Source organism: Chaetura pelagica, unplaced genomic scaffold, assembly GCF_000747805.2.
Source record: "Chaetura pelagica isolate M959 unplaced genomic scaffold, ChaPel_1.0 scaffold102, whole genome shotgun sequence".
NCBI classification, from domain to species: domain Eukaryota; kingdom Metazoa; phylum Chordata; class Aves; order Apodiformes; family Apodidae; genus Chaetura; species Chaetura pelagica.
The window spans coordinates 821,097-835,337 of record NW_009952483.1 but is presented as its reverse complement, the minus strand read 5'-3'; the positions used below and the strand labels follow the sequence as shown (position 1 = coordinate 835,337).

At 40.3% G+C, this 14,241-nt stretch overlaps 1 protein-coding gene across 1 annotated transcript in view; it reads right to left on the bottom strand.

The window, feature by feature from the left end:
* The window catches only part of ZRANB1 (zinc finger, RAN-binding domain containing 1), a gene marked incomplete at its 3' end in the record, with an annotated part of 23,186 nt that extends 10,171 nt beyond the window's left edge, over positions 1-13,015 (bottom strand). Inside the window, exons 1-3 of the mRNA XM_010008816.1 lie at positions 12,914-13,015; positions 11,336-12,186; positions 3-96 (exon numbers count right to left, since the gene is read on the bottom strand). Of these exons, the coding sequence (XP_010007118.1) occupies positions 3-96; positions 11,336-12,149 (908 nt within the window). The remainder of the gene's footprint in view (positions 1-2; positions 97-11,335; positions 12,187-12,913) is intronic.
* Between the last annotated feature and the right edge of the window lie 1,226 nt (positions 13,016-14,241).

Below are 14,241 nucleotides of genomic sequence, written 5' to 3'. Positions count from 1 at the left end.
TCAGCAGGCGTACCTCATCTGCCGTCAGCTGGCGGGCAATGTCCCCTCCTGATGACTTGTAAGCTTCAACAGCAGACAAGTCACCTTCTACAACTCCTGAAGAAAGAAAATGCAATTCATTTTAGACAGTGAAGAAGCCACGCTGGATCACACCACCTTGCCTAACACAGGGTACCCCATCTATTCTGATACAGGCCTGGCCTATGAAGAGCAATTGCACATCAGGACACTTGCAAATTATTTTTAAACTGAGGACTACAAAAAACTTATACTTACCTCACCTCCTAGACAATTTCCACTATCCAAACTAGTTAGAAGATACAGATCAAAAGCCCACCATGGAGCAGCACTGAGGACCCTTGATGAAGTACCTAGTGTTTCATTTGACCAGCAGTACTGAAGCCATTCATTCACAGCACAGAGATCAGCTTGATTTCTTTCCTTGTAACTTACCTTGGAAACAAACTACTGGATCTAAGAAATAGATCCATTTAAAGGTTTTTTTAATTAAAGTATCTTTTTTTTTTTTTCCCAAATGTGGTTTAAAACAGTGTTGAAAGAGTACAGAGCACAAAGTTTATCCTCAGCTCACCTTCTCTCCTACTAACTGACCTTACAAGTTACCATGCAGAGTACTCTGTTAAAACTGCACTAAGATGAAATCCCACACACATACAGGATCAATCCTGTGTTGCTTTACTTCTTAAAGCAGATTGGGGTGGGGGACACGACCCTAATGTCTTCTAGAGTCCCTGAGAATCTCTAAGTTCTGTACCATGCTTCATATCAAGATCATTCATGCCAAATGCATTCTTTAGTTGCAATTAACAGAATACACCATCAACAGGGTGTAGTGCTGTAACAGTACGAGTCCCAGTGTAAGATTCCCTAAATTTAGAAATTCTGTCAATTATAAAGATCCCATTTTAGCTACATGCTTCATAAGAGAGCTATGTAACGCTGAGTCAAGGAAACATGAAAGTCACCTTGAAGCCATCTTTAATAGGGAAGTAAAGAACAACAGAAGAGTAGGAGCACAGATCACAGGCACAAGAAACCCTGTTCTGTTTTCTGTAGCTAAACCTCCTTGCCAACTCCTAAGAGTCAGTAGCTGAGCAGAGCCCATGAGGCTGGTCCTCTTGAGGACAAAGATACAGACAGCAGACCAACACAAACAAACAAAAAAAAGAAAAAAGGAACACAACCAAGTGTTCTGCCTTCTAGCAGAAGCACACTAACCACTGGGTTGCTGGCTAATCCAGGATTTGGAAAAGCATTCTCAGCTCAGCCAGGAAGTCTGTCATTTTCAATACTGAGATTATGAAGCTTTCAGAGAAACGCAGAGGAAGAAAGGATTATCAGTGCAAGACATTTCTCTACCAAGTTATCAACTCTGCTTAGTGAGCCTCTACAGAAAAATTAGATTATTCATTTCAACAGTGGTTTTAAAGCAGAGAAGTTCCAGAACACAAACTGAATGCAAATTTCAGTCATACAACATCTACCCATTCACCAAGGACTTGAAAGTCCCAACAGGCCAGGGCAGAATGAAAACAATACAGAACAATTTCTTAGTGTTCTGATGTATATTTCTCATCTGCCTGTACCAGAAGCCATTCCCCTTCCACCCCAGCACCAACAAACATCTCATTCTGCTGAGCTGACTGCCTATGTACCACACAGGAGTTAAAGAACTAGTCAGACAAGAGTTATATCTGTCCATTTTACTTCTTGTTCTGCAAGAGTTAGAAATCTGCTGATGAAAAAAAATAATTAGAGTGCTACTAATGGAGAAAAGCTCCTTCAGCAAAGGGAAATGAACACTGAAAATTAATTGTTCAGAATTTCAGACCTTCTCCAAAACATGCACCAATATGGGATGTTTGAGCAAAGTGGCCACGCTCCTGTTCCAACACTGCAATTCTGGGTGGAAGCAAAAGGTGTAGTTTTGTCAATATATGCTGTATCCATGACAACAATGTCACACATAGCATGTTCTTTCCATGCAATTGCATTTCTGCCACTGATAAGGCAACACCAAGGCTGCTTGTGATAGGGTTCCAAACACAGCCAACTGACTTTCTGAAGTGGTGTTTTTTGTATGTCTAAATACATATCAGTCAGACAACTTCTCATGGCCCACCCTCTTAGAACAAATTATAACATAGTTTTGACACAAGATCACCTGTTAGCAAACATCCAAGGGCATGAAGAATCCTGATGAAGAGCAGATTCTCTACTATCTTAGGACACCCTTAATTTGTTATTATATTAATTTAGGAAAGATATTTTGTTGAAGACCAGCAGCCACTCCATATCCTTTTATATTTTAACCACTTGCATTTACAGGGAAAATATCCTAGTTACTGTATCTGCACCTTCCACTACACCACCCAATGACAAACACACCAAAGACTATCCAAGACTGGTAGGTAACAGTCTGACAACCCAAATATCCCAAACTGATTTCAAAATTTAAAACACATCCCAAGTCCCCAAAATGATCTTTCAGTGACAATCAGTCCAAATCATGACAGTTGCAGTTGGCTATGTTGTAAAATACACACTACACAGTAGTACACACTACTACAGCCCAAAGTCAGTGCTGAGTCAATTCACATTTATTATTATCCTTTTAATCCCCCACCCTTAGCTGCTAAGGCAACTCACTACCATCCCACTCTTAACCAAACCACAGCAACAACTGAGGCCTAAGACTGATGCTCAGAGGCGGTCAAGTGAGGTTTGGCAATGCCTTCAAGCACTAACTAGTACAAGCTGCAAGAAGGATCCAAATCAGTGACATGTGCTGTACTCAGCACTGCCAGTTCTTGCAGTTTATTCCCACGTCTTGCAATACTTGACATTCCTAAAAACCCCATGTCCTAGAATTAATTACTAAAATTGTTATATAAGCTGTAATGTTTAAAGCACATTGCTAAACCTTGCTGATGAAGTTTAAGCTGAATAAATACATCAAAAACAGGCATAAGTTTTCTCAGCCTTATTTTAAAAAAGGGCACTAGAATTGTTTTAGGTGGAGGGATGACAACACTTTGTCTAACAGAAGTAAAGAACAGTGGTGGTGTGCTAAGTGACACATCAAACTAGCACAGTCACAGCTCATGAAGAGACGGTCATGAGGCCATGTGCATGCATCTTATCTGGTCATCCTCCATTCCTTAATCCAAACAGCCAAGTGACTATTTATGGGAGAGAGAGGAGGAAAGAAAGAAAAAAACAAGGGGGCAGGAGATTTTTAGTTCAACTTAAGAAAAATTCACTTCTGGATGCACTGTTTTGTAACTGAGACTCAAGAGATAAACAAGACAGAAAATCAAACCACACAGAGCTCATTCTGCATAATTTTTTTGCACGGAGCCCATTACAAGCCTCTTCCCCTACAAGAAGCTGCCTCTTGCAAACCTGTTGCATACTCTAATCTCTGGTACTAACCTGCATTGGAGTGCTGTGACCCAAGTAGGCAGAGTAGCATTACTGCAGGGCTTAGATTCTGAGGTCACTACAAACCTCCTAGGCTCTTCTTGCTGTGGCTAAGAGGTGCCTACATTTCTCTTCACCTGTACTACTAAAAATCTACTCCATAATAGCTGCCTCAAAAGGACAGGGAAAATTCCTGACAGCTAGTCAGGTGCCAGTCTACTTAACAGTGAAAGTCACTACAATCCAGGGCTGCAGTGAACACTGAGCAAAAATAGAGTAATAATGGGCAGACTGCCAGGAATCTCAACCAGAAAACAAATCTTGCCCTAAAACTATAGGGTAAACTTAACTACATGCAGCATTGGTAAGAACTGCCTGCAATTCCTAAATTCAGTACCACCACTCCAAAATGAGGTCTTAATATGCTTAATTGACAATAGTAGGCACATTCCTACAATGGCTTTGATTTGTCAGATGAATGACAGCCTCCAATTCATTAAGTCTATTTAAATAGAGCTTAACAAAACACTATTTACAAAAAATATTACAGAAATATTTACTGATGTTATAATTCACTACATTTCAAAACACACAAGTGCCTGATTACTTACACAAGCAGCCTTTGAATCGTGTTCTGATACAGTGCTGTGCCAGTTGGATTATTCCCCAGACACCCACTGCATTCTTCAGACTGTTAAAATGTCAAAAGGAAGAGTGGCATTTGCCTCAGGATTGTTCAGAGCCCAGGAGCTCCAGCAGCTCGACCTCCAGGGTTCTGATGAGTTACAAGAGCTACACACAAATGCAAACAGATCCTTATGACTCAATGGCTACTTCTGAACCCCAGGAAGAGCAGCTTTTATTTTAAGTGGACTCTAGAAATGTTCATTTGGTGTAATTGCAACTGAAAGTACTGGTCTCTGCCCCCTTCTACCCCCCAAGTTGAGCTTTGCTTCATGCACAAAGACAGGCATACAGCCTGACCTCCCAAGTGACAGGACACATTGCCAACTGCACCAAGCCATGAGAAAATCCAAGTGCAAGTTTGTATTCTGCATTTACAGGTTCAGCTCTGTTCCCATTTGCAGCTCAGCCATTTCCTCTTATTGGAATACTCTTTTACAGCACTGGGAACCAAGGCTTTCTCTTCTTCTAGTAAAGCCCTGACTCCTGCAGACAGCACACATCAGGAACATGCAATCTCACTGAACATGAGAAGATACATAATAGAGATTAGGAGCATTATCTTAAAATACTTCATCTAGAACAGGTTGCTCCAAGCCCCATCCAACCTGGCCTTAAACACTTCCAGGGATGGGGCAGCCACAGCAAGGTTTGTACCATCCTGATCCTGCGTTCTTCCTAATTACAACTGCTACAACCATCTTCTTTATTAGGTATCAGTTACTACCCTTACTCACGTTAAACAAGCCTGTAATTTAGCCTAGCTGCTAAAACCAAACTACTTCAACTAAGGTGCTATTAAATTTATTCTTTTCAACATGTAAATATTTATAGGGTTTAGTGTAGTTAGGGAAACTCTTGCATATTTTCCAAGTTTACAAACATAGCCAGGAGAGTAAATCCTGTTTGCCCTAACTACAGAGTCCAAATAATTTCAGAACAGCCAGACATAAGTCTCCAGAGAAAACACTACAGCAGCAGCCTTTCTTTATTTCACCATCTTTCTGATAGTTTGGAGCACACTGGCTGGCACAACTAGAAAGTGAAATAGGCAAATTCTTTCAAATACACTGATGCACTCCTAGGGGAGACAGAAATAAAACAAGCAAAACCAAAGATAATTAATTTCAATAATATACCTGCTAAACTAAAAACAACTTCTTCTGCTAAATTAAGAGTGCAAAGGTGACTGTTTAGATAAAATGTATCAAAGAACAACCCAAAGATTTGAGATGTATTTGATTCAGAGAGGCAGTTTGACAGCAAACAACGCGTTCTCACATCTGACTGGAGTACAAAAGGAAACACTTCACGTTAAGGAGGTCATTGTGCCTCCTACATGTAATCAGCTTCACTATTCTTTGAATTGCTTGATGATAAAGACAAATGTCCCAAACAAATTATACATTTTGAAGGTCAGAAACAGAAATAGATCCCTCTGTAACATAGGTCAGACCAGAAACATGGAGGCCTGCGCTGTTTTTCTTCTGCTACAGATACAATTGCAAGGGGTCTACATCATGTATGTGCTCTCCTTTACTCAGACTGATCCTAAGACTGGTTTAAATGCCAAGGTGACCTTCCAGCAAGTGAGGGGTTGATCAAGTGACAAATTAAAACCTAATTCTGACACTCAAAAATCTTACTGCTCCTCTAGCACCCAGAGTGCCAAGGAGCTGTTCGACCATGCAAATTGTAGTATCCTCTGGAGCTCCAGCTCTCACCTTCTTCCCAACTATTCATTAAGGGGCCATTAAAAATGTTTTAATACCAATAACTACTCCACTTCAGCATTTTGAGCATCGAAAACATTCAGTCTGGCATGAAAGAGTGGTGTGATTGTCTGAAAAACCTTCATGGGCCTCTAACCATACCCTTCAGTTCCTTCCTCTCTTTCTCATCTCCAGAATCTCCCTTAACATCAGCACACAATCAACAGCAGATCACTCTTCAGGCGATGATGGCTTAAGATGGAAATTTCTGTATACTAAATTTTTAAAAAAATTCTTCAAACTCAGCGACTTGCATCAGCCTCCAAATAAGTAAATTACTTCCAAGATGACATGTACCTTTAACTGGAAGCTACCCAATGCATGAGAGTATGACTAGGGCCTATTTCTTTTTCCATGCAAATAGCTCATAACCCTACATACAGTCCATGTAGTATGTTTCTAACCTGTCATTACAAGACAAAGTAGCACACATGTAAGAACTGTTGAAATATGCCCTTATCCCCTATCCTGTCTGTCAGAGGTATCCACACCCCTTGGTGCATGCTGCTTGCAGGGTTGCACCCTAAAGGGAGGCTGGACAGTGGAAAATCATTGATTATATTAAAGTTAATCATCAGTCCTTCTCTGGCAAGTTTAAATAACTACCTTTAACTTGATTATTTATTCAATTATTTTTAGAATAAAACATCACTGAGCATTTAAAAAGTCAAGAGACCAAGATCACAGTGTGCTTCAGGAAGAAAGATTTTCTACCAGTGAGGCATGCAGTGCTCCCCCCACTTTGAAAGATACACACAAGTGTTAAGTAGTTCTACCAGAATATAGATACAGGACACAGATAACAATACAACAAGACTTCTTAGCCAGGTGAAAGTTGTAAGCTCACATCATTGTTAACTGGCACAGCAGACAAGTGTGCCAAGTCATAGTTCTCAGTATGACAAAGGAACAGGGAAGGAGCCCAGGCTGTGCAGCTCACAGAAGGGACTCTTCCCCCCAGATATCCCAACAGTCACTGTTAGCCAGATGTAGCCAACATCAGCAGGGCAGGTCATCTCCTGGCAGTGACTAATTCATCCCGTACTTCCCCAAACAGTTCAAGATAGTCTACACTGGCACCAGCAAGGAATAGCACATGACCCTCCCTGCCTTCAGCAGCTTCCACCCACCCATACAATTCCCACCCCTTATTACAGCATAAACAACCCCAGCAAGGTTCAGCTGTACCATGGATGTGATGAGGAAACCAGTCAAGGTTTACTAAAACAGCCAAACCAAGCACCACACCCCCCATAAAAGTATCCCCACATCAAGCTTCATTTTTAGCCAAGATTAGTTTCCAGACACACTTCCCTGTACATTGAAAGCCCCATGGCATGTCAGCCCCTTCAGGCTGCCTTTACTGCCAGTGAAGAGCCACATATTCTGCAGGACACAGTGCAGGAGATGGCCTCCAGCTCTCCAGCAGCTGCAAAGCAGCCTGGGACACTGCCCAGCCAGCCTCGTACCTACATCTGGACACAGCAACTCTCCTTTCCCACAGGCTTGCTGAATGCTTGGGCAACACATTTGGCAGTATTTCAGAAAAATGAAGAGGGAAAAGAACAGATTAAAAAAAACAACCCCTGTACAAGAGAGAAAGTCAACAAAGGAAAAACTAAGCAGACACGTATGTAGGAATACCAGGAATGAACTAAGCCCTTTTAAGGATGCAAAACAAAATTCATTACAGCTTGCTCTAAATATTTTGGATTTAAGAAACACACTCTTAGTTGTTTCTTTCACACAGTTAAGAAGAATGCGTGTCTACATAGTTTCAGAGCTACATGCCCAGGAGGGTAAGTCTGGCCCACGGTGGTAGGAGCCCCCTTGTTGACCTGAATCAAAAGAGCAGAGCATACCCTCTCGCAGCAGTTAGCAAGCAGAGTTAAAGGAGAAAGCAGAAGTGTAGCTTATTTTTAATCTGTGGGCTTCAGTTCAAGTGCAAGAGTTGAACACACATTCAAGAATCCCCAGCAGTGCCCTACAGCAAATACTCTGCCAGCACCACTGTTAACCCAGCCCTGAAGTGCCAGGAGAGGGGGAGCTTCAGCAAGAACTGAAGTATAAGCCCCAAGCAAACCCTGAACGCCAGGAAAGCTCTGTAAGTCATTACCATCTTCCTCTACTTCTGCTACTTAAAACCACAGCCAGCTGTGACCAGCTTGACCAGGCCCCATGGCAGCACTGTTGTTCTTGCACATCAGACTCCCTAAGCCCCACAGGCCACCAAAACCCTCTTAAAGGCTTTTTGGTGCAGATACCGTGAGTTATATAAAAGACAAGGGAGCTTTATCTTAAATATACATGAGCTTCCACCCCCCGCCTCTCCCCTAAGAACTGAGAGTCACCTTGGACTCCATGTTAGCCTTGCATTAGGCCAGTACAGCAGAAAGCATTGGTGTCCTTGCAGAAACCATTTGTCATTTCTCATTGTAACTCCCACAGCATTTGTAGCAAGTCACATTATTCAACAGCCATACTTATTAGATGTTCTGCTTTCATGTTAATAGATTTTAACCCAATCAGTTCTACGATCTCATCCTTTTGAGAAAGAATCATTTGATGGATATATCCACCACCGCAAAAAACAAGTCAATAACAACAACACGCAAGTACATTTACTTGCGGACTTTGAAAGGAGGAATATCACTAATTCTACTTATTTGTATCCTTGATGGTGGGTATTGCTCATGCTAGAAGTCAAAAGTTTCACTCATCACATTTTGTACAACTTGGATTTTCAAGGACTAAAAGTCCTGATGGTGTGTAGAACCGTAATGGATGTCTCCAACAAGACAAAAAAACCACACACACACAGGTACTTTTCTATATCCACACAAGATACGTCTTTTCAGCTAGAAAGAGCAAATGCGGAAAAATGCAGTTTGATACATGTTTTTAATGAAATTTGACATTAAATTTAAAATGTAGTAGAAGGAGCTTTACACTAGAGATGAGAATAGGGAGTTCAACTCAACAGCTGTCCTGAAGTATCAAACATTTTCCTTGGTACCTTCTGAAAGATAATATCTTCTAAGAGAAAAGAAAATAACCAGTCTGCCAAGAATTACTCCTACTCCTCTAAGCTTTATTTTTAACTTCAGGGAAAGCTACACTGTGTACATCCAAAATGTTTAAACTGATACATCTCCCCCTCATAAGAGAGGCTCAAAGCCAATGGACCCTCCATAACTGACTGATTTGTACAGAGGTGCTCAGCCTGAAGTCACCAAATCCTAACAAGCCACCACTTGTCAGCTGCACTATGGTAACAGACTACAGAACAACCCTCACTCCATCCATTTTCACAGACTTACCTGGCATTTAACATAAACTTGTCTCATTTAATAACTGTGTTTGGCTAAGAACTGACAAGTGTTCAGTTGAGCTAGAAGCCCACAAAATCTCCAGCAGCTCACTAAGTCACCCTAACATGGTTGATTTCAATGGTAAGAACACAGACTTCAGAAACAAAATGACAGTTAAATTGTTTTGTTTTAAGTATGTCACACTAAGGCAACAAAATAACCAGCACAAAGTGGCTTATTCCTTTTAAGATTACTGGCTAAACTGGTATACCTTTCCAATGCAGATACACCCTGCAAAGCATCCAGAGACAACCACAGAACAATCTATGAAGCCTTCATCAATCTTCCTAAGGTCATTCCTGCTACAAGGAGTTACTTGGAAAAAAACATGACACCTGTGATAAGCAAAATGAACTTCTGAAATGACAGACTGACAATCAACAGCTTTGGCTGCTGTTAAAAAGTTGAAGTACAGTACGTGATTCAGTTACAGAAAGGAATTAATGAAATCTTTCAGCACAACAGTAGTAAAAATCAGCACACAACTCCATCTGCCTTCTGAGTTTCTCATGAAGATCCCTCCTAGAGTCAAACTATTTTCATTTTGAAAGAACCAAATCACTATTGCCTCACAAAAATTCTATGAACGTAGTTTTGAGCTTCATGTACAATTGTGTAGCCACAACTAGCATTAAATACTTGCAGAACTCACGGTCTTAAATACAAACACAACCATTCCCTCACAGATTAAATCTGAAAGTGTGAAATACTTTTAAGTAACACTGAAATAGTTTTTAAAAAACAACTTACTTTTCAAAAAGCAGCAGATAAAACCCCTAATATTTCATACCATTGCTATCAGAATGCAAGATAAGACTCTGGTATGGCACAGAACAATCTCCAACAACTGATCCTGGGTATTGGATCACTTAAAAAAATACCATACAGAACTTCAGTTGCTTGATTTCAGAACGAAGAAGCACTGCACATCTGTGGGCATGTAAGGAGCTGAAGGTCTCAGGAAATACTGAGGCACTTCACTACTTTCAAAAGGAAATGTGCTCTTCTAACTACTCACGCAGTACAAAAATAAACTGGAATACTCATTAGCTCAGAAAATCAAGCCCAGGACACTAAAAGCATTTACACCTGATCAAATACATTAAAGAAGCACCACAAATGAGTTTTTTGATCTTAAGAACCACAAAGTGACTTCACGAAACATTAAGAAACAGTATGAGACACACCAGTAGCGCCAGAGTTTCAAATGAAGTGTTTTACTCTAAAAATAGTTGTGTATTTCAAGTGTTCAACCTGCTCGTGTGCTAGGGCACAAGATACTTGCTTCTGGGAAGTTATGGCACAGAACTCACAAGGTCAATAACTGAAGAAAGCCCTGCTCTCATATGTCTCTGTTCTTTAAACAGCATTGGGAGAGTTATCCAGAATTTCCTTAGGAAAGCACTAAAATACAAAACAAAATTTAATTTTTTGAAGCAGTTGACTACAAAAATACTTTTTGAAAGCCTGTAAACATTTACAACACAGTATCTGTATGAACACAACATTATTACTTTCAAGGTCGGTATTACACATGCAGTTTCTTGGAGCTACATATTTTGGTGTTATTTTTAACATCTGACAGAGCATCTTGTACCATTGCAAGCTCTACACTGTTTACAAATACTCCCAGGCTGCAGCTGCTGACTCTACTAGCATATCTTGCCATAACAAAGAGAAGAGTATTTACCCAGTAAAGGCATTTTTCACAGTACTATATGCATTACACTTCTGTAGACTGGTTTTGTAATTTTTCCACCCTTTTGACAGCTACATAGAACAACAGGATTTGGTTACCAGAAGATCCATTTCTACAAAAGGTCAAAAAAGTCCAAGAACAGATAGGACGCATCTAACCCCGTTCAGATTATGGATGAACGCTGCACACTCTCTTAGCAGGTGCTATTTCAAGAACTTCTACATTTGGTTTACTTTTTGTAAATTAAAATGCAGAGATGAAAATCAGCTGTTGCAAAATCCAGTATCAAGTTTGTTTTAATTCTTTGTCCTCCCGAAATACTCAACCACAGGCAAAACAGAATAAGGTAGCAGCAAACTACTTACCAACACAAGCGTTTAGAAACAGCCAGTCCGTCTTTTTCATTCTGTTTTTTATTTGCTTCAGTTTTTTGAAGTCAACTTCAAGTTCTTCTTTGCTGCCAACAGCTCCAGCCAATTCAATTCTTTGGAAGTCCATTTTCACATCAGATTCACGTTTGGTTGTAGGTGGAGATCTTCTTTGGCTATTACCACTACTACAGCTTCCTCTCCATCGAGCTCTGTCTTGCTCGTTGATGATTGACGAAGCCTCTTCGGTGTCTGCCAGTTCTATTGCCTCGATGTTGTTAGGTCTGGGATGATCACACACAACACATTTCCTGGCCTTTGCCCAGTTTTCATATGTACAAACAGAACAAGTCCAGTGCTGAGCCCTTGTGTTTAGTTTATTTCTGTCATTATATTCCTCACACGGATCAACAGCAAAAGGGACTGGTCTTGAACCAGAACCTGAAGACTGAGGAGACTCTGTGGGACTCCTGGTCCTACGTTGAGACAAACACTGAGTACATCTTATCGCTCTTGGCCAGTTCAAGTACGTGCACATGTGACACGACCACTTATTTGCACTTTCCATACTGTAGGATGATTTAACCCTTGGTCTTGCACTAGAATCCGGACAAATCAAAGGACTACTCCCTCCTTCAGTGCTCGTAGGATCCCAGTCTCTACCGATATCACTGGAACCACTTTTAAACGGATCTTCAGTGATAATGGTTCCGCTAGGTCTCTGCGCACGACACATGGTACATTTGATTGCAGATGGCCAGTTTTCATAGGTACAATACTCACAAGCCCATTTAATTCCACGCTCTGTCATCGTGCACTTCTTGAAATGAACTGCGTCAGGCAGAAAGCTAGGTAATCAGAATACATCATTAGTGCACCAGGGCTGCACAGCAGCTCCATTTAAAATAAAATAAAAAAGTACAGGAGATTTAACCTAGTTGATCTGTACTGCAGAAAATATAAAGATCAGGCTGGGCAAACAGGCAATCTCTTTCTTGGTACTACTAGAACATTCAGGGGGAGAAAAAACACTATGAAAAGGGTAAGACTTGAGATAACAGCTTTTTCAAAGCAAATCTCAGGATTGCAGAAACAAAACTTAGTCCTGCATTTCTGGAATTTCTGAAGTTTTCAGATGCTTCCACAACAAATACACATTAAGCACTGAGGATACTGGAGAAGAGACCAGTACGACTACAGAGATGTCATAAATATTAACTTATTAAAATAAGACTTCAAATGAATACAGCAGTACGAGAAAAGGAACATGAAAACTAAATCCTGTGAGGTCTTTTACAAGACCTCACAGGATTTGGAAGGAAGGAGTGCATCGGGTGGGTGGTTTTGCAATGAGTAAGCAGTTCTTTTGGAAAAGTAGGGTGTAGGAGTTTACATAAAATGCATACATTTGAAAATTTTATACATGTGCTTAACCAAGATTAGGCCTTGATTAAACACTCATAACAGCAGAGCTAGAAGTTAAAATACCACTTGAAAGCAAGCGCAAACTGTGTGTGTTGACTAATACAGTATTTTCATTCTACAAATCCAGATTTCAACCCAATTTCAACTTACTTTTTCTCTAATGCAGAGGGAATTCTGTCTTCATGCTGGCTCAGACCTTCTCCTCAGATTACCAAATTTTCAGGATGAGACTAAGCAGATAACTATTCCTGTACACAAAAGGAAAACAGACTCATTATGGGTTTCCTACTGGACCTGAGTAACCAGAAAGTTAATAATTAAATGCCACACCTATTCTGATCCCAATTAACTTGTTCAAACTCAGTCATGACCTGTCTAATATAGGGACTGGTTAAAATAAATTAATATCCATTAAAAAAAACAGTCATCACACAAGTGATGAATCTGACAAAAGAACTAGAACCATGCAGCATCAAATTCACACAAAAAAAATCTATGAACACTCTTCCTGCAATCTGAAACTTAGGCTTGGGAAGAAAAAAAAAAAAAGCTTTGTGTAGAAGGCATAATAGAGGGAAAGGGTGAGGCAGGTAGATAAAGTACAAATAGAAAAATGCATACAATCTATTTCCTCTCTTACCACAGAATAATTACCCTACATATAAGACTCCATTATATGCTATTTTTAAGCATGCAAAACTGTTTGAAACACAAATTTGTCATATCAATTGACTGACAATTCTCATTCATCATATTGCAACTCTCTTGGCTAACAGAAACACCCAGAGTTTAGTAAACAAAAATGCAGTTACACAACAGGGTTACACAGAAAACTAGACACAGATTAAAAATCAGTTTATACCTGTTCTCCAATTAGGAAATGTTTTTACAGGTTAGTACATTCGCCACTGAAAAACCTTCTAAGAGTCCATTTAAATTTGTCACCCTTATTACTATAGTCTGCCTTCTGTAGACTCCAGCACACAGCACAGGTTTTTTTCCAACAGCTCAACTCTGATCTATTCAGCAGATCAGGTGGCTGCATGAATTAGGGGCTATCACATGGCCAGGAGAGAGGAGAGGGCAGGACTATCCTTTTCAGCAGGGATCCATCTTGATGCTGTATGAAAGCAGATGAGCAATCAGGAACACATAAAGCCTTCTCCTGAAGCTCAAGTTCTAACATTACTTGTGGGAACAGCCTGCAGATCACTTCACTCCCACCTATGTTATAAAACTGTGTCAGACTAAGGAATGTGCTGAGAAGGCAATTAGACTTCCTACTGCTTCCCCTTCATCATTCCTCATAAATGCCCATGCCTATTGGAAAAACAAGGGCAAGATCATATCAGGGTCCTCATCTCTGCAACAAAACAAGTGAAAAATGCATACGTATACACAGAAGGACATCAACTTCGTTTTACTAAAGATGATTTCATTATGAAGATTTTTCAGGAATATGGAGGAAAAGCAGTTAC